The sequence below is a fragment of the Enhydra lutris genome, unplaced genomic scaffold (genome assembly GCF_002288905.1).
Source record: "Enhydra lutris kenyoni isolate GAN:26980312 unplaced genomic scaffold, ASM228890v2 scaffoldscaffold2, whole genome shotgun sequence".
Classification (NCBI taxonomy): domain Eukaryota; kingdom Metazoa; phylum Chordata; class Mammalia; order Carnivora; family Mustelidae; genus Enhydra; species Enhydra lutris.
In genome coordinates this window covers 61,671,939-61,692,591 of record NW_019154086.1, presented here as the reverse complement: position 1 = coordinate 61,692,591, position 20,653 = coordinate 61,671,939, and the positions used below count along the sequence as shown (strand labels likewise).

The following is a 20,653-nucleotide window of genomic DNA, read 5'->3' as shown; positions in this document are numbered from 1 at the left end:
GACGTAGACTAAAGCCTTGCTGAGACTCTTGGAGCTCGTTTCTGTAACCTGGCAATCTTTTAATGTATAGGAACAAGGAACCTTTTTTAACCTTAATGACATTATGGTCTTTTGAAGCTGCTAAAAATAGCAGAGCCAAAGAGGTAATATAATATTCAGTTTAGGGGAATTTTGAGTGTCATTATCTCCCTGAGCAGTAACCATGAACAAATGATCAAAGACATTGTCTCTTTTAAATGGAAAGATGAACCGAATGTGTTAGCACCTCAGTGGGATTGGGAATATGTGGGAAACATAATTATAAAACAGCAATTGCTGGGCTGCAGCACAGCCGTCCAGGACACTCTCTTCAGCAGGGGTCCTGGTGTTGTCAGCACCTGCTGATATCTGCCCAGGGATTCAGCTGCCTAGACTGACATCACCTTTGCTGGTGGGTGCAAAGCTTTGCCACTGATTTCTATGTCCTTCCCTCTACCATAAGCAAGGGAATTTAGGTAAGATTGTCTAAATATAGAGTGCATATCATAGGCCAAAGAAACTATGTGCATCAGTTTTTTTAAGAGTACGTTTTATCTGTTCTGGGTTTATAGACCAGAAAGTAGAGTTTCCAAATACTCCTTTGACTCTCTCCAGCCCCTAGTTTCTAGTTATTAACAGTTATTAACATCTTGCATGGATGTAATTAATGTACATTGCTATAATTGATGAGTCAATATTGATATGTTATTATATCAACTCTAAGTCTATAATTTACATTAGAATTCCCTTTTTGTGCTGTACTTTTTATGGGTTTTGACAAATGTATGATAACTTGCATTCAGCATTATCAGAATAATTTTACAGCCCAGGAAATTCCCTCTGCTCCACCTACCTGTCCCTGCCTCCCTCCATTCGAACCTCTGACAACCACTGATCTTTTTGCTATCTTTATAGTTTTGTCTTTTCTGTCATGTCATATAGTTGGAATCCTGCAGAATGTAGCCTTTTCAGATTGGCTTCTTTCACTTAGCCTTGTGCGTTTGAGTCTTTTCATGTCTTGATAGCTCATTTCTTCATTTCTGTCTGTTGCTGAGTAATTGTCCATTGTATGGCTGTATCATAGTTGGTTTGGTTTATCCATTCACCTACAGAAGGACATCTGGGTTATTTCCAAAATTGAGTAAGTATGAATAAAGTTGCTCTAAACATTCATGTGCAGGTATTTTATGAACTTAAATTTTCAACTCACCTAAAAGTTATAATTCTGAAAAGTTTTGTTTTTTGTGTGTTTTTTTTTTTAATGGAAAGGCAGGTTTTTAAGTTAGAAGTATTTGACATGAATCCCAACCTTTTCATTTTTTTCATCCAATCAGTTTTTCTTGGTAATCTATTACTGTTCTGGGTATGTAAAGTGCTCCTCTGCCTGTCAGCTGAATGCCTCATCTACATTAAAGGACCTTAATATACCTCTGGTTGCATATCTGAAAGATGTCTACCACTTCAGTTATTTGCAGTTTTCTATGTTATTTTGAAAATTAGGTGAGCTATCATGGACGGAAGTCAGTTTATTTCTGGCAACAAATGGTCAGCTGCTACATAACATCACACTGAGAGAGAGATGGTCATATATATTCATTTGTTTTCTTTCTAGTCCCTCCAGTCTATAGATTTTTAAATATTTAAGTCTAAATATAGAAAACATTTTAATACCTTTCAAATAATATTCCCAAATTAGCCACAGCATAAAATGAAATAAAAACCTATAATCATTTTCTGTGTATCTCTAGTCATGAGACTTGAACATGAATTGAGAATTAATTTTGAACTCTGGCTCCACTGTATGCTGGCCTGGTCATGTTCGTTTACTCTCTTGGCTTTGTTGGGTGAATAGTATCTTACCAGTAAAATGAGGCATCATGATATTTCTTCATGATGCAGATTTATTTGCTTATCATACAGAACTTTTATGAGACTCAAATGCAGAAATGCACAATGTATATAAAAGAATATTGCAGGGTGCCGGGTGGCTCAGCGGGTTAAGCCTCTGCCTTTGGCTCAGGTCATGATCTCAGGGTCCTGGGATCAGCCCTGCATCAGGCTCTGCTCAGCAGGGAGCCTGCTTCCCCTTCTCTCTCTGCCTGCCTCTCTGCCTACTTGTGATCTCTCTCTGTTAAGTAAATAAATAAAATCTTAAAAAAAAAAGAATATTGCAAACTACAAAGCATTATTGAAATGTCCATTATTGGGGCACCTGGGTGGCTCAGTGGGTTAAGCATCTGACTCTTGGTTTCAGCTCAGGTCATGATCTCATGGGTTGGGGATTGAGCCCTGTGTTGGGCTCCCCCCTTAGCAGGAGTCTGCTGGAGAATCTCTCCCCCAGCCCCCTCCCCCTACTGGCACAAGCTTGCTCTCTCTAAAATAAATAAGCAAATATTTTTTTCAAAAGTGCATTATTATTAATATTATTGCTCTACAGTGACTTTATTTTTAACTTAGCTAACCCCTTACTAAATCAAGGATACTTTTTAAAACTGCATCCATACCAAAATCCCAATTTTCTTGAATCCAATAGTCTACTAATGTCAGAGGGTCAGTCAGTATAGTTATGTTCTGCCTAATTTCTCCCATGTATTAGCCAGGATCTTTTGAGAAGCAGATATCAAAATAGATTGAACATGTAAGGATTGTACAAGGGAAACACCTAAATGAGAAAAAAATGAGGAAGGAGCTGGTGGGTGGGGAAAATCATCAGAGTGCAATGAGAATCTGACATTAGGGGAACGAGAGACAGAAGGAAGGTTGGGTGGACACATTCTACACTGTTGTGTAGTTTAAGGAAGTTTCACCAGGGAAATGAATTCCTTGAGCCGTAGTTAGCCCTCAGAGGAGTCCCTTGTCTCCAAGAACCTTGCCTGTCTTTAGTAGCCCTACCCTGCTCAGTCTTGAGCCCGCAGCAGCCCAGGGAAAGTGTGGCCTCAGCACAACTTGGTGCTGGATCTCAGAGCACAGCAGTTGAGTTCCTTCATAAGGTACTCTTACTGTGACTGGGGGTCTGTGAGGTACATTTTCATGTCCATCACACTTTATGGTTTCCCTTGGATAATAAAGAGGAAGTACGCACTTAGTTGACGCTTAAATAAGAATGTGAAGCTGAAACAGGAGCAGGTGAGGCATGATGCAAACTTTAACAACCACAGAAGAGCGGCTGAATGCAGACACCTTTTCAGTCTACAGAAGAGCCATTTTTTCTGTTGTAAGAACTTGTTTTTCTGATCTAGGTTTTGTCTTGTTTTGTTTTGGGGGGATTATCTTGTCCATGTTAGGTAGTCTTCCAGTAATTCTTCTGGGGGTCATTTACCATTTCCTATATCACAGCATAAGTGTGGGCACATTTTAAAATCACAGTAGGCCTCTGGTTCTCCAAGGCAAAGCATTCAGTGAGTTAAAATCTTTGCGAGTAAAGGAAAGTTTCAAAGCTGGAGGCAACTTCGGATCCAGATTTATAAGATATTTAAAGCATGCCTCCATCTGACACCATTAGAAATGATAAAACTACCTTTCAATACATCTTCCTATATTTTTCATCTCTACTCATTGCCTTCCTAAATTATCTTGTTCTCTTTCCCACTTTTCCTCCCACTCATCAATTAAGAATAATGACTGTCAGGGAAAATGGAATATGTGAAAAGTTATTGTTAATATTAATAGAAGACAGGATTTTTTCTCTAAGTTTATGCATTCCAGAGTTATTTCATTGAGCTTCCACCGTGGGCAAGCTATAATGGGTGTTGTTTCGTGCACTTACTTGGTCCTTGAGGTGACACAAGATCTATCAAAGCTGGAAGATGATTTCAGTTTCATATAACAGATTCTGCTGATTTTCTAAGCATATGCAACTATTTGTTTTATTTTAAAATTTCATCTTTCCTGTGGCTTTAATTTTTTTTAAAAATTACCTTGAACAAATGTTTCTATTTCTCCTTCCTTCTCAAAACTGGAAGACTAGATCTTCCAGTAAAGAGTTTATTAATTCCTTTCTTTTTTTATTAACATATAATGTATTATTTGTTTCAGGAGTACAGGACTGTGATTCATCAGTCTTACACAATTTAATTCTTAAAAAAAGGAAACCATGCCATAAAAGCCATCATTTTTTCCCCTATGACCTTGTGTTATATTACAGCCTCTCTGGGGAGATGTCAATTAAAAGCATGAAATTTACACAAATCTAAACCTCGGAAATCAACCAGCAATCTGTACTGAGTCTGTGGAAAAACCTATTAAATAGCTTTTTAACCTTATTACTTACCATGTTTGATTGTACAAATATATTTCCTCAGGAGACATAGGCAGTGCTAATTGGGATTCATGTGAAGAAAAGAGCAAAAACCTATTTCAACCTATGTAAATATCTTTTGATGCCCAGTAGAGACTTGATGTGGAGTACACCAGTAGCAACCATATTGGACAAGGTCACTCAGCCAATCAAAACCAAAAAGCAAAAGTCACCTACTCTGCTCATTCAGTAGCCCTAACAATTTGTTTGCTATCCCCGGTTAATTTAGCACCTCAATTGTAAAATAAAATTCTTCAACACCGTTGAATATTAATTGAAATGCTAAAGAAATGCAATTAACACTGCTGCCTGTGAAAACAATGATGATCGTATTGATTAAAAGTCTTTCTGATCTATTTTTTCCAAGGCATTTGAGGAATATTAAAGCTATTAGGAATTTGTTGTTTGGGGGTTTGGAAGTGCTATCAAGGACAGCTTTTATTTTCTCAAATCAAGAGATTTTTTGTTGTCATGGCATTAAATTATTTGCAGAAAACAAATTTATTCTGTCACAATAATTATGAACTCTCTCTGAAGACAGACTCTAGTCTAAATTCCAAAAGTTTCCATTACTTCAGATGATGCAATTAAGGTCTTTTGTGAAGCGTAGTGCCTGTTTTCCTGTTGATAGTGTTTTTCTATTGATAGTGTTTTCATGAATACAGTACAGTTATTGTTCTTGTTAAAATAATTGAATTGTGTTCACAATTTCAATACAACTTATATGACAAAATGCACAGAAAAATGTTACTTTTTACCATTCAAGTAGAACTGATATTCTGAATTAGTTAAACCTGGAATTTCATGCTGAGAAAATGTTCAGAGCAATGGAGCATAAATGTATTCATCTTTCCTTTGCATTATTTTAACCTGGAGGAGTGTTCAAATATTGGTTTCTTCCATCACCTCTTTAGTTAAGCTAGTTCCCAAATGATGTCCTCAAAATATGGACACAGGCAATGCAGGAACTAATAAGGGAAATTGAATTGGAGGAGGGGAGCAGAAGGAAGAGAAAATGTTACCAGTTTTTTTCATTGTCTTGACTAATTTGTATGAGTGGAGGATTGTCCTTTTCTAAACATCTTAAAGACAAAACCTCAAGTCCTAGGTAATTTGGGGAAGTATGAAAGGAAAGAATAGTCAACTTTGTGAACTTCAACTAACATAAATAATTCATTATACAGATGCTTTAATTTTTATAATGAGTAAACTATATGGTATAAAAATATGTTTGAACATTTTCCTGTTTAGTTTCTATCAGTATGAATGTCTATTTTAAAAATAAAATATAGAACATTGTTCTTTTCATATATAAAATTAAAAATTTCAGTTTCAAGATAGTCTTTCTATACCCTCCCCCATCACACACATACAGAGCATGAAGTGTTTTTATTTCATTTTGTCCCCACGAAGGGACCGATGTTTCGACATTTTGGCGTAGACCCCATAAGCTCATCGAAAGCTCATCACTGGGGAATGATGAGTTGGTAAAACAGAGGGTTCTTTGTGGGACAGATGTGTGGAAATCCCAGTTTTACCCTCAGAGACAGAACGTGAGAAGAGTTGTCAGAGAAACCCTAAATCCTGGTGCTTTTAGTCACATTTCAAATGTAAATCTAGATCTGTACACTGGTTTGCATGTATGTTATAGTCCATTAAAAAGTTTTTAAGTAAAAATAGCATTCGGGGGGGGCAATTTTAAGATACTGATTTCAAAACACTACAGAACCCCTCACTCCCACCTCACTGGATTCCCTGGAATTTTAAAGGAAAGTATGTGGTTTTCTGGAATGTTAAATGCAGAGAAAAGAATATGGGCTTTAAGAATATGATCTTATAGAGTTCCTTTCGATGTAGTACAGTAGAGCTTTATTTTACCCATTATTATTGAACTCCTGTAATGTTCACAATGCTGCAACAAGTTTCAAAATGAGAAAAATGTAGGCTTTTCCTTCAGCTATGTTGCAGTATAGTGGAGGAATTAAGCTGGTAATTTCTCCTTTTTTCAAAAAGAAATTAAGCTTTTAAATGCATGAATAAATACATATATATGTTTAGAACTTAAACTAGGAGAATAGTTTTTTGTTTTTAGTTTTTGCACATTGCTGGTCTCCCATCCTAGAACAGTGCTTGGCACAGAGAAGGTACTCAATAGTCAATGAATGAATGAATGATAAAAATTATAAATACTGAAATATATAGAGAGAAAAATAGTGTGTTTGGATCCCACTTGTGTTCAGTGGGTCAAGTAGAGCACTGTATGGATATATACTTTATTGCTCCTGTATTAGCAAACGTTTAAGTCCCTCCAGTTTTTTAATACTCAAAATAATGCTGTATTAACTTTGTATACAATTGTGCATTTGTACAAAAACTTCTATAGAATGGATTCTCAGTGGTAGAATTACTGGATCAAAGGGTATTAGCATTTTTAATTTGACAGATACCATCAAATAGTGCTTCTACAGATTCTATTCAATTTAGAATGAGCCTTAAGCATTTTTTTTTTTAAAGATTTTATTTTTGCAGGGGAGAGAGAGTGCCTGAGCGAGTGCATGAGTAGGGGGAGGGGCAGAGGGAGAGCGAGAAGCGGGCTTTCTGCTCAGCAAGGAGCCTGACTCATGCCAGTTCCCCAGAATCATGACCTGAACTGAAGGCAAACGCTTAACCCACTGAGCCACCCAGGTGCCCTTAAATAGTTTATTTTTTATTTAAGGTTACTTTTGACCATCTGATGAAAGCTTTAAATTCTCTTTCTATAAAAACAAATGTTTTCATATCCCATAGTTTGGGGACTTTTAAAGTAACTGTAGAGTTGTCATCCATGCCCTAACATTCATTTGTGGAACCCAAGTTAAATTCTAATAAGCACAGTAGAATCTTTACATTTACTGATTTAAAATTCATGAGGTATTTCTCAGAAAACAAAAATAAAGGTTCACAACATAAATCACTTCTACTGGCTTTTAAATAATTTTTTAAAAAGATTACTTATTTATTTATTTGACATAGAGAGAGAGAGAATCATAAATAGGCAGGCAGGTGCGGGGTAGGGAACCAGGCTCCCCACTGAGCAGAGAGGCTGATGCGGGGCCACATCCAAGGACCCTGAGATAATGACCTGAGCCAAAGGCAGAGGCTTAACCCACTGAGCCACCCAGGTGCCCCTCTTTTAAGTAATTTTTAATTAAACTTTTTGCTTATAATAAAGTGGCCCCAAGAGGAATCCAAATGTTAGTGTTGGTGATGAAAAAGTGAAGAGAAAGTAGATCTAACAGTTTCTTGCATTTTATTAGGGCAATCTTATGTGCATCTATGAATTCAAGAAAACTGCCAGTCAGGACATGTTCCTTATGAAGATCAAAGATCTACTATGTAGAAATTACTTTAATAAAAAAGGAAGTTTGCCGTAGGAGAGAAAACCAAATGCCACTCGGTGCCTCTGCATGGTCCCTCGCTAGGACATGCTGGTGAAGTAGTTCTTTTTTTTTTTTTTTTCTCTTTAAAAAGATTTTATTTCTTTGACACACACACACAGAGAGAGAGAGAGAGAGAGCGAGCAAGCGCACACAAGCAGGGAGAACAGCAGAGGGAGAGAGAGAAGCCCTGTCTCTGCCAAGCAGGGAGCCTGATGCAGAATTCGATTCCAGGACCCTGGGACCATGATCTGAGCTGAAGGTAGATGCTTAACCGACTGAGCCACCCAGGTTCTCTAGTGAAGTAGTTCTTATCTAGAAACCTTCATTCAGTGTTCAGGTCCAATGAGACTACCTGCAGGAAGTCTTCACCAATATCCTCAAGCTCATTGCAGGGATTCCTTCCTCTGCATTCCCACAGCACTTAGTTTACAGCAGCTCATGTTCCTAAAGGAATAGATCTTGGTATTACATATACACACACACACACACAAATAATGCACGTGCACACGCACACACACACACACACACACATATGTGTATATATATATATATATATCTTGGTATTGTGTATATATATATATATATATGTATATACATATATATATATATTTTCCTCCCACAAAGAATATCTAACATTTTGCCTCTAGTAGGTGTTCAATAAATACTTTGATGAATGATCATATATATAAATAGGTGATCGTTGAGATAGGCCTTAAAGGATATGGATGGATTCAACCAAGGCCCAAGGAACAATGATAAAAATGAGGCAGAGATGGGGCAAAGCCTGAGTTAATTAGGAAGCACAGTGACTTATCCAGCCTCATACATTATTCCAGGCTTCTAGTGTGATGAAGTATCAGGCAATGGTAAATTGAGAAGACAGTTTTCAGTACAGGCATGCAAATGCCGATACTGTATTTTTAAAATTTTATTGTTTTTGTAGATCTCTTTTCTAGGACATAAGTCATTATATTGACTTTTAGTTTACTAAAAAGATAGATATTTCAAGCCTTATAATATACCAGACTTGGAAGTAAAGAGCACATATGTTAAAACATAATCTTGGGCAGGTGAGGGATAGGGTGGCTGGGTTATGGACACTGGGGAGGGTATGGTGAGTGTTGTGAATTGTGTAAGACTGATGATTCACAAACCTGAAGCAAATAATACATTATATGTTAATAAAATTTTAAAAACCCACAAATATTAAAAAATATATATTCTTGGGTACTAGAAGTATTTTATAATTTAGTAAGATTTAGGCCCTTTCCCCTCTAAATGTTACTCCACAGTGGCCTAACAATTTATGGTTATAATCCATGTATAGAATTGGAGGAACCACAGGAAGAAAGAGAAAGAAAGAATCACCATTTTTCTTGTCTGTGGGCATTACATAGTTAGACCTACATCGTGGCATGTGACACAGGTAAAAGACCACCCAGAAAGCAAATTTTGAGTAAACGTCTTCCTATTGCAGGTTCAGCAAAAACCCAGCTTGCTCCCCAAGTACCCATTTGTTGGAGAGAAATTGAAAAGCAGGGTAGTAAAACACTTTTGTCTACTTCCCAAAGTAACATATTCCATCAGATGTCTTAGCCTGTCTGCCATCCATTCTAAATTACTTGGGAAGTATTTTTTTATTTTTTAAAGATTTTATTTATTTATTTGACAGAGAGGGAGATCACAAGTAGGCAGAGAGGCAGGCAGAGGTGGGGGGGGGGAGCAGGTTCCCTGCTGAGCAGAGAGCCTGATGTGGGGCTCCATCCCAGGATCCTGAGATCATGACCTGAGCCGAAGACAGAGGCTTAACCCACTGAGCCACCCAGGTGCCCCTACTTGGGAATTAAAAGCCCTGTATCTGTCTTTCTCAGCCTCCCTCAGTCTCACTTCTTACTTGTTATGTACCACATGACCTTCACAAAAATCGTAAATTCTTATTTAATGCCATAAAGAATAGGAGGAATTATGAAGTACATTTGCCTCATTGAGTCATAAAATCACAGGTTTGAAAGACACTTTAAAGGTATCTAGTTTGGGGCACCTGGGTGGCTCAGTGGGTTAAAGCCTCTGCCTTCGGCTCAGGTCATGATCTTGGTTCCTGGGATCAAGCCCCACAATGGGCTCTCTGCTCAGCAGGGAGCCTGCTTCCTCCTCTCTCTCTGCCTGCCTCTCTGCCTACTTGTGATCTTTGTGTGTCAAATAAATAAATCTTAAAAAAAGTATCTAGTTCACCCTCTATCAATAGATATTTTATCACATTAAATAAAATACATGTAGTACATATAGCTTAGAAAATATATATAGTATGTATAATCTGTGCTTGATCATGATACATGAAGTAGATTTGCTAAAATAGAATATTTTTTTGTAATCTCTGTGAAGAGATTTAGATCTCAAATCCCCAGAGTCAGGAATCAATCTCCCTATCATAGTTGAATATAATATGTTTCTGTGAGGAAAATAAAGTTGATAATAGCTAAGTGTTATTATGTGCCACTTCTGCCTCCGTCCCTCTATTCATATTCAGTGATTATTTAGTCCTATACTGAGAATCTACTTTACAACAATGATCAATGGAAGCCAATTTTATTGAATACAGAAAGCCAGTAGTTGAAGATCTAAACTAGCTGTTTTCAACTAGATGGAAGTTTGGTGGGCAGTTTTGCCTTCCAGGGGACATTTGTCCTGTCTAGAAATTTCTCGTTGCCATAGCTGGGGGGAGGGCGCTACCAATGTCATTAGTGATGAGGTTGAGAAACACAGCTATAAACTGATGTTACAAAATATTTATATGTTTAATTAGAATTCTGTATGTCTTAATTCATTAAAAAAAAGCTCATAGGGACATTAGCATGTTTACCTGTCAAAATCAGTCAAATAAATATAAAAGTAATTTCTAAGGATAGCTTTCTCAATTCTACTTGCTTCCTCCCCAGCAATTCCTCTGCACAAATAAATTTCTCCAAAATTTCTGTAGAACTGTAATTTAGCTCTTATGTCCTAAGTTCTGTGCCAGTTGTGATTGTGAATAATGCTTCTATGTCACCTAACAGAGCTACAGAGCTTAGAACAATGTTTCGAAGGATGAGAATGCTATTGAAGTATCAGTGCAATAAAAAATAATTAACCAGGCTAAGCTACAGCATGTGAAAATAGACTCTATAATTCTCCTCCTCTTTTCTATATTGTTTACTGTTCTGCTTGAAATGTAGTGGCAGGTTCTGAATTTTAAGATACCTACACTCAAATGTCTGTATATCAGCAATGCAAAGGGAATGATTACTCTGAACTTGATAGTCTTTAAGAATTAGTTTATACAGAAAAAGTATACCTCACCAATATGGGCACAATAATTACATTTTTATTAGTTCAGTTAGAAATGAACTGTGTTCACCTAATTTCAAAAATTATACCAGAGTCTGTTTCAGTGCCTCCATAAATTATTTGCTGTACAAAATGCATAACCAAAGCTATGTTGTATTTATGATCACTTATCTGAGATTCAATATGTCAGAATTATTGGGCTTAGAGATTTTTCTTATGCTGTGCTTTTCCCATTGTGTTTTTTATTGAATTCTCCTATATAACCTTTTTAGATCTATTATTCTTTATCTGTAGTTATTAACTCTTCCTAAAAAAACTTCTTAAATAATTACACACTGCTTCTTGAGTGTAACACATTTTTGCATTTTATTTTATGTTGGGACATTTTGATGGCAGCAGCAATATTAATAATTCATAACAATACCTTACATTTATAGAACATATTTAATACAGAAGGTTCTTATCCCAGTTAAAAATATCTTATGATGTATACATACACACAAAGATACAACATGTACAACATAGAAATGCACACACTTGTGCCCACACTCATTCCTTTTATATTTTATATTTAGTTTCTTTGAGGAAGGACATCATGATCATTCTATATTTGTAATAGTGTCCAATAATCTCTAGTCTACAAAAACATGAATAATTTAACCAACTAATATTGCAGGGAGAAAATTGCAGGGGAATTCTAGTGAGTTAAATTCAATTCAGACTTGGCAGATCAAAGATAGAATCTTTTGCTTCTGTGAAAAGTGTAAACAGAACCTTTGTGTTGACAGGTACTTTGGGTCTCACTGGCACTTCATCTCAAAGACTGAGACATCTGTAGGAATCAGGATGCTAATTCATCACCAAATCACAGTGGTTATGTAGCCATTTTATCTTTGCAGGGTTAGGGATATTAGCTGTACCACAGATTCAAGCCTTTCGTCTTTCTCTCAGATGAAACTGGGAGTTGGTATACGCTTAGAATAGAGGAAAGTTGAAAGTTGATGACTATAGCAAACTTGACAGATACTTCGGAAATTTCGTATCTTTGACTCCTAGAAGTCCCAACTGATTATCATCCTCTGTGCCCTAAGACTAGAGACCAGGGCTTCTGTCTATAACCGTTGGCCTTTTAGCTGCTGCCCTTAGGCTTGTCATATGTCTTATTTCCCTTAGGTTTCTTATGCAGAGTCCTGTTCTGGCTAATTTGGGATATCAATATGTCATTAAAAGACCCAACTCCTGAATTCCCAAATACTTTTCAAAACAACCCTTTGCTTTGTGGTCATCACAGTAAGAAAAAAAGGCATTTCACATTATCATTCGTAAACCACAGAGCGCAAATAAATCCTTAATTTCTCCTGAAATTAATAATAAAGTTCGGTAGAGAGAAATACTCTCTTCTGTAGTTTCATCCATGAACTCTTACAAGGTGTTTGCTTTGTGTTTGTTTCTCTTCTAGAAACGAGTGCTCTGCAAGCGTAAATCCATGTTCTCTGCATATCAGAGGCAATCTAGGACAGCCTTTATTAGAGTATGTGGTAGGAATAAGAATTCCCAAAGTTCTGGGGCGCCTAGGTGGCTCAGTGGGTTAAAGCCTCTGCCTTCGTTCGGCTTGTGTCATGATCCCAGGGCTCTGGGATCGAGCCTGGCATCAGGCTCCCTCCTCGGTGGGGAGCCTGCTTACCCCCCTCTCTCTCTGCCTGCCTCTCCGCCTACTTGATCTCTGTCAGATAAATAAATAAAATCTTTAAAAAAAGAAAAAGAATTCCCGAAGTTCCAATGGTACCAACTCCTCCCTAATTTTCAAATATGTTAATTTAATAATCAAAATGGAAAGGATTTCAGAACATTCAAGTGAGAAATCCAATATGATGCCTGTTTGATGCCAGGCATTGTTCCTGGGGATACAAAGATAAGAATATGTGGTCCCTTCCTTGTTGTAGTTGTACTTCAGTATGCTAATAACACATGATGTACTTGAAATTCCTGTATCTTTAAAATCTGTTACAAAATTTGGTATCTATATAGCACATTAAAGTTCTGTAAGGAAGAGAAAAGAAAAAGGGTCAGTAAGAAATAGCAAAGAATTACATTTTTTGCATAAAGAATTTTCTCGTTTTCCCTGTATACCTGGCAAAGGATTCACCTCCTTGGAACCTAAGCTCTAGAGCATGAACTGTTTTCACTCCTTGACCAACCATGGGAGTACCACCGATTGTCAAAAGAAGGTGTGCTTTTACAAGTGATAGGAGATAATTAGAGGGTCGTGTCCTGCCATAATTTAAGTTATAGGTCCAGATCATCTTAAGAGTTGTTATATATTCAAGTGACTTGCCACATACTGGTGAAAAAACATTAAATCACAAAATTGTTTTCTTGGGTTGGCATTCCTACGCCAGTGCAGTGCATCAACAGATCTTAAAATACATGATAAAAGTTCCACATTTAGCATACAAAGCATTATAGAAAACAGGTATTATATTGAGAAATAAAGTAACTTCTTAATTCTCATTAGTTTGCATATCTGCAACCACTTATCTAAACCCTCACAATTTGTATTTTAACAAGGCTGAAGAGACCATGTCTTTATTTATAGTCCTATGTGCTGCAATGGTTTGAAGTAAAAGGAATTAAAGTTACAGTATGGGAAACACTAAACAATTTAAAAGCTATTGAGGTAATTTTTATTATAATACTGAACATATGATAAACAGTTTTGGAAAATTACTTGTCTCCAATAGCCAGTGAAAAGCACATTATCATGACTTATACTTTGTATTCTTTATTTTAACAATGTTAAAAATGCTGGAAACTAGTTGTTCCGAGGCATATTTACATGAAGTTTGTGTTTCTTGTAATGATTTTGTTCACTGGGGCAAAATTGCTTTAAAGGAAGTATCTTCTTCAGTTGACAGGATTTTAAACAAGGAATTTTATTACCTTTTTGTTCTTTACCAAAGGTAATGATTTTTATCCCTATATGAAATTTTCCTATGCATTGTGATTGATGGGTAACAATCAAAGTGTCCACTGTCTTGTTTCCTCAGAAAGTCATAAAATGGTATTTGTGTTTCAAATGGCCTTAGCTTTGCACTTCAGCACCACCTGGTGGACAAAATATCTTTCTTCTCCCCCCCCCACTACAGTTTCAAATTAAGTTAGCTCATTCACCCTATATCCAGTGATGACATTTCTTAATAGATATTTAATTGTAAACATATTTAATCTTAAAAACCAGTGTGAGCAAAATAAGGTCAAAAAATCTGAAATATTCCCTTAGTACTCTTGTCAAGTTAAATGCCTGAGTTTTTTAAACTTCATGAATGTCTACAAGTTTGAATAGTATGTTGCATACATATGCAAAAGTTGTGGGGTTATGACATTTTAATTTTTTGTAATCTACACTTTTTCTCAGTAAAGAATGAAATAAGACCAGGAACTTTTCTGTACCTTAGTAGCAAATTATGGTTTAAGTTAGATTGTCTACCCAGAATTCAAGATAACCACTTGATAAACACTTTACAAAGAATTCTTATATTTCAGATTCCTGTCTTGTTAATATTTTATGCATAATTAAAATTAAAACTACTATATTAACCATTGCTAGTATAAAGTAAGCCATTTTCCAACTTATACCTAAAATTTGGTTGTGTCTTATATGTATTAGTTTAATTTTTAGTAGTTTTAAAAAACTTTTCCAGAAGATAAATTTGACAATATTTTCAAATGAAAAATATATTTAAAACTTGTTTTGAGAATTTTAAACATGTTAATCCTTGTTGTAGTCCCACTTGTCTCTGAAATGTAACATACATTTTTTTTTTTCCTGTGGCATATGTACTTACGAAAAAAAATATACTATCACATTCCACTATGTTCCTTTGCAACACACAGTTTTCTCTTCCCTGGTAAAATAGAGGGTCTGTAAACTTGAAATGTGTGACATTCAAAGATATAGTAGCTAAATAAGAGTTGTTCATATTTAAATAGGAGATATGTTCTAGCTTCATACTTTTTATAGTCATTTAAGATAAAATTATAATAGGAAATCTTCATTAAGATGCACATCCTGAAGTTATTTGCTTAGTTACGTCAAGAAAACACTTAACGTCTTCTCTCTCTCGCTCTCTCTCTTTTTTCTTTTTTCTAAAGGCCTTGGATGGTATACTGTAAACTCAGCATATGGAGATACCATTATCATGCCTTGCCGACTCGATGTACCTCAGAATCTCATGTTTGGCAAATGGAAATATGTAAGTGTAACCTACTTTGGACTTGGCTAATTACTTCTAGCTTTTTTTGGTTGTTGTTTTTGTTTTTTGAGATAATACTCCTTCTGTGAGTAAATGTGAATTTCAAATTAACATAATGGTAATATTCAACTGTGGGTACAAATGTAGGAAGGTAGAATTATGTGTTGACTATCTCAAAAGAGTAATACCTAAATCTTACATAAGAAGTGCTATTTTAAAATAAAGCCAATAAACACGTAATTCTTCGATCATATTAGTCTGAAAGATTTAACCTTAAATGTTAGAGGCAAAGGAAAAGGCAGAGTTCCAGAGTAAAATCAGTGGCGTGTAGAACAGAGCTTAGTGGAAGTTGGCAGCCTTTCTCCACGTACTCATGTTCTGTTTGGTGTGGCTATTGCAAAGGCAAAATACACCAGTTGCTAGAGTACCCAAATATTCATTGGGAATTAGTCATCAGCATTAGAAGTTTGTTTCTAGTGTTGTTTTAGAACTACGTTGATGTGGCTGGTCCTTTTTATATTTAACATTGTTCATTTTACTCCTATCTTGCAGATAGGAGATCATACTTTCTCAGGTATGGAGGCACAGATGGGTCTAGAAATGGAGGGTAGATACCTGATAGATGATTTGGGTGGCTAGGTAACATTGACTGATAAGGTGTTTCACTTTAATTACGGAAACCAAAAAAGGTGTCTTTCTGGCCCAGTTTCCTAATGCAGAATCACATGAGACACATAGTTTTGACCCTGAAGTAGAGTTATGCTTCCTTGAATACAATGGCAGTTTTTCCCAAGTTCCTTGAAATGTTAAAAGGTATTTGAATAGGGAAAAAAAAAATCTGATGGTCAAATAATTTTTGAAGACTTTCTTTATCACAGTATTTCTCAGAGCCTTTCATATACTAAGATGCCTTCTAAATAGTCTAAGCTTGCTTCATTTCTTCATTTTTTTTTTTTTTTTAAACTACTACAGAACACACTTTGGGAAATGTGCTTAGTTTGCACCCAAGCTGGGAGTAGAACACAGTCTTTCAAAATGTGGGTTCTTAAGTCAGACCAACATGTACATATACACCGCATATACATGCTGTGGGATTCTGGACAAGTGAATGAATCTCCACTCTCTCATCTCTGAAAAGGGGGTGATAAGAATAGTTTTCCCTCAGTGGTGTGAGGGTTACATGAAGTAATTCATAGCGGAGTATTGACGGAGTGCTTGGCACATGGTCCTTGTTCTGGCTGTGGGGCTCTAAGCGCATGCGCGTGTGCGGGGGTCATGTGACAGCAGAGGAAGTGGGTGAGGCGGCTCAGCACTTTCCTGTACTCCCCTCCTGATACCTGCTCACACTGGAGAATGTTGAACTATTTCTGGTTTACTATAAAAGTGGGAAAAGGAAGTTAAGGCCTGTGAGGACAAGGTCTGTTCACACCCCTCAAACTCCAAGCGAGACCACCATCTGCTTCACCTGTTGAGTCGAACCTACTGCCAATATAAATGGAACACAGATGTTGAAAAATCGTGATCGTAGACCTTCCCGATGATGATTCAGGGAGTAATTTTCACCCAAACTGAATTAGTACAGTGGTGGTGGAAACAATAATGACAGTTTTCAAATGCTTAATTAAAGCAAAGAGCTTCAGCAATAACCAGATGAGATGCATTTGAAGTACCATGGGCTCTAAAACCAGGGTCGGTTTGTAGGCAGAGTCGGCAAGCTCTAATTTAATGAAAGCTGAAAGACAAATGGTAGGTTTAGAAAGAGTGAAAGGGGCCAAACACAGAGGAGGGACAGATTGGCTTCTCCCCTCCTGCAGGGTCATCTGCCTGTGAATGGAGATCATGGTTCCCTGTGAGCCTTTCCACACTTCACCCCCCACCTACCTACCTTTCTTTCTTTCTTTCTTTCTTTTAATGCTCAGTTAGCCAGCGTGTAGGGCATCACTGGTTTTTGATGTAGCGTTCAGTGATTCATTAGTCGTGGATAACTCCTGGTGCTCATCACAGCACGTGCCCTCCTTGACCCCCTCCTCTTCTTCAGCATCTGCCCCAGTGCTGGTAAAGAAGGGACAGCTAACAGCTACGAAGAGTGCTATAGTGAAGTCATCGTGGAGCCACACTGCAAAGCTTCAACCTTTGCTCTGCTGAGATACGCTAGCTGGGCCCTTGGACAATTTACTTAACCGACTTCTGTCTGTACTGTATAATCTGTAAATGAATCTGATATTACAACTCTAACTTACAGGGTCGTTAGGAGTATTAAATCCATTACTACGTGGAAAACCCGAGGAAAGTACCTGGCATATGGTTAATAACTATTATTTATTGCATAAGTGCATGAATACAGAAACATAAGGGACTGGTTTAAAATATTTCCTTCAGTGAAGGAATGATTTAGAGTAAGGATTTGCATTGCAAACCTGTGACAAAATTAAAAAATTTAAGGAGAATATTATTAATGTATTCAGATATTCAACCAACTAAAGCTTTTGGGCTCTAAAATTAGCTTAGTAATTGTCTTGGCTTGCAGTGCTATAACCGAATACTGTAGACTAGGAGCTTCAACAACAACTATTTATTTCTCACAGTTCTGGAGTTCTGGAGGCTGGGAAGTTCAAGATCAAGGTGCTGGCAAATTTGTCTCTTTGTGAGGGTCCTTCTCTTGATTTGCAGACAGCTGCCATTTTGCTATGTACTCATATAACCTGTGTTTTCTTCCTTTTCTTATAAGTGTACTAATCCTGTCATAAAGGCACCATTCTAGTTCTTCATCTAAACCTACTGACCTCTCAAAGGCTCCACCTCCAAATATCAGCACCCTGGGGTGGAGGGCTTCAACATACGCATTTGGTGGTGACACAAACATTTAGTCCATAAAAGTAATAAATACTAATAATTTTTAAAATGTAACTCCCCGTAGTACCTTGGAATTTGCCATGCACTTTAAAATGTTTTATCATGTTTTATTTTCTCGAAGACTTTGTGAGGTAAGTAGAAGAGAGATTGGCTTCTATCTTAGATTAAATTGCTTATTAGCTAAGAGAATTTTTGTGGGAGCAAAGGAAGAGATGAATTATAAGTCTTGGGCTCTTGGCATAATTGTCCATGCCAGATTATATTTTATTTTGATAATAAGTTTTTATATGAAAGCTCTCTGAGCTAAGTTTTATGACTCAGATAGCAAAACTATGGATTTTAGTGATTAATCTGATTCTGTTGCTTAATGGACATGATTGTTTCATAAGGGCACATACTGTTCCTCCATGAAGACTCATTAAATTATGTTATGAGTAAAGGTCAGCTCTGTCAGTTTTGGCTGAAACTGAAAGGTGTGGATGTTTAAAATATGTGGATTAAAGTAATGAATATGCAAAAGATAACTGCCCAGGACTTCTGAGTATTTGCAGCCCACATGTATGCTTGCTCTGATGGTTAGCTGAATATCATTTTGTGCATTTGTGTGTTTGTTTTCATCTGTTTTTTTTTTTTTTCTTTTAAATTAGATACAATGCCAGCCCTTCTTGGTTTCAGAACAGTCACTAATTCTGTCCTTTGGATGCAAGAGAAGCTCAGATTCCAATAGCCCTGTCTTTCCATTTTCACATATTTAAACTGATACCTGTAAAAGAATGTAGAGCCTTTCCTCTTATGAAGAGTCATTTTCTGTAAACAAAGATTTATGTGAGGCTCATATCCAAAATTACTCCTTTTGGACAGAACTATAAATATTGGCAGAAGAATATGGCCAAGAAGTTTTGTTATTCTGGATGTAATCCTGAAACATCTGAATATGCTTGTTTTTAAAATGTATTGTTATTTTAATTTTTAGGAAAAGCCCGATGGCTCCCCAGTATTTATTGCCTTCAGGTCCTCTACAAAGAAAAGTGTGCAGTACGACGATGTACCAGAATACAGAGACAGATTGAGCCTCTCAGAAAACTACACTTTGTCTATCAGTAATGCAAGGATCAGTGATGAAAAGAGATTTGTGTGCATGCTAGTAACTGAGGACAACGTGTTTGAGGCACCTACAATAGTCAAGGTGTTCAGTAAGTAGTCTGCAGTGTAATTGCTAAGTGGGATTGATGGCTGGTACTAGAAAATGTTCTTCAGCAAGAAGAGTGAATGCTCTGTAGTGTCTCCACGGCAGGCATCTCTGTGAGACGACTTCTGACGATCTTCATTCTGCTCATGCATGCTGGTAGTGAGGAAAACAAAACCCCTGAAATTCAAATAGGAGTTCTGCAGCGAGGAACTAAAAGAATATTCTCTGTTGTTCTGTTGGGTAACATTTCCTGGGATACGAAGTACAACAAAGTGAAAACTGGCATGTGGTCTTTTACTTTCACTGACTTGTACAAATGCATAGTCTATGAGATATATGTAGATATGTGATACATACATATAATATGCATGTCACGCAAATACACATGTATGTATCAGACTGATCCATATAAAACTAATATTTTTACATATTAAACAATAAATACAAGCAAATCCAAACCATCTTACGACTTAGAAATCTAAGCTTTTTATGTGTGTGTGCGTGTGTGTGTCAAAATATGTGTGGATGTAGTATTAAACACACACACACACACACACACACACACACACACACATATATCCTGGCCTTTAATCATGTTGCTTTAGTTCTTCAAAGTGTTCAGTTGGTTTAGAAAATTGCCCCCAAATAAAAAAGCTCACACACCCTGAATGCATCTGTGGAATACCTCAAGGGGAAGAAGTAGAGTAAGATTGGAAGAAGAGAAGTCAGAAGAAGAAACTTGGAGTAATAACTGTAGTCATTACGGCAAAGTTACTTTGCCTAATGATAACATATAGTTAATGTTACTGTGCAAATAGCTATGCAAATGAATGACTTGAGAAGTTCTAATTAAACATTTTATCTTTTAATATCGAGGTAAAAAAATCCCACCTCCTGTTACATCATAATATATTAGAAATTACAGGGAGAAAAATAGGTCTCAAAAGTTTCAGAATGCCAGTCTTTTTTAACTAGGGAAGAAGGTCTCACTTTTCAGTTTTTTTCCCTCTGCTTTCTGATAACATGGCAGCACCTAGAAATTGTTAAAATAAATAGGGAAGAAAGCAGCCCAGAGGGCTGCTATAGCAAACAACCATGGATTTTTCCCATTTCTCTTGTAATAGCCTATGCAACTAAGTGGAACTGTCCCTTAAGTATTTATATAGATTTCAAAGCTCCTATGGGCTCCTCACATGGATTCAAAGAATTCTTGTACTATCAGAAGAAACCTTTGTTCTCCAGAAGAACATTGTAAAAGCATATTACATGTTTCAGTTGATTACCTTTCAGCTTAGAAGGC

General features: G+C 36.7%; 1 protein-coding gene across 1 annotated transcript in view; it reads left to right on the top strand.

Moving 5' to 3' along the window:
- Window positions 1-20,653, top strand: part of LOC111147835 (activated leukocyte cell adhesion molecule) — a 210,918-nt gene that overhangs the window by 136,498 nt on the left and 53,767 nt on the right. Inside the window, exons 2-3 of the mRNA XM_022504091.1 lie at window positions 15,211-15,311; window positions 19,138-19,357. Coding sequence (XP_022359799.1) covers window positions 15,211-15,311; window positions 19,138-19,357 — 321 coding nt within the window. The remainder of the gene's footprint in view (window positions 1-15,210; window positions 15,312-19,137; window positions 19,358-20,653) is intronic.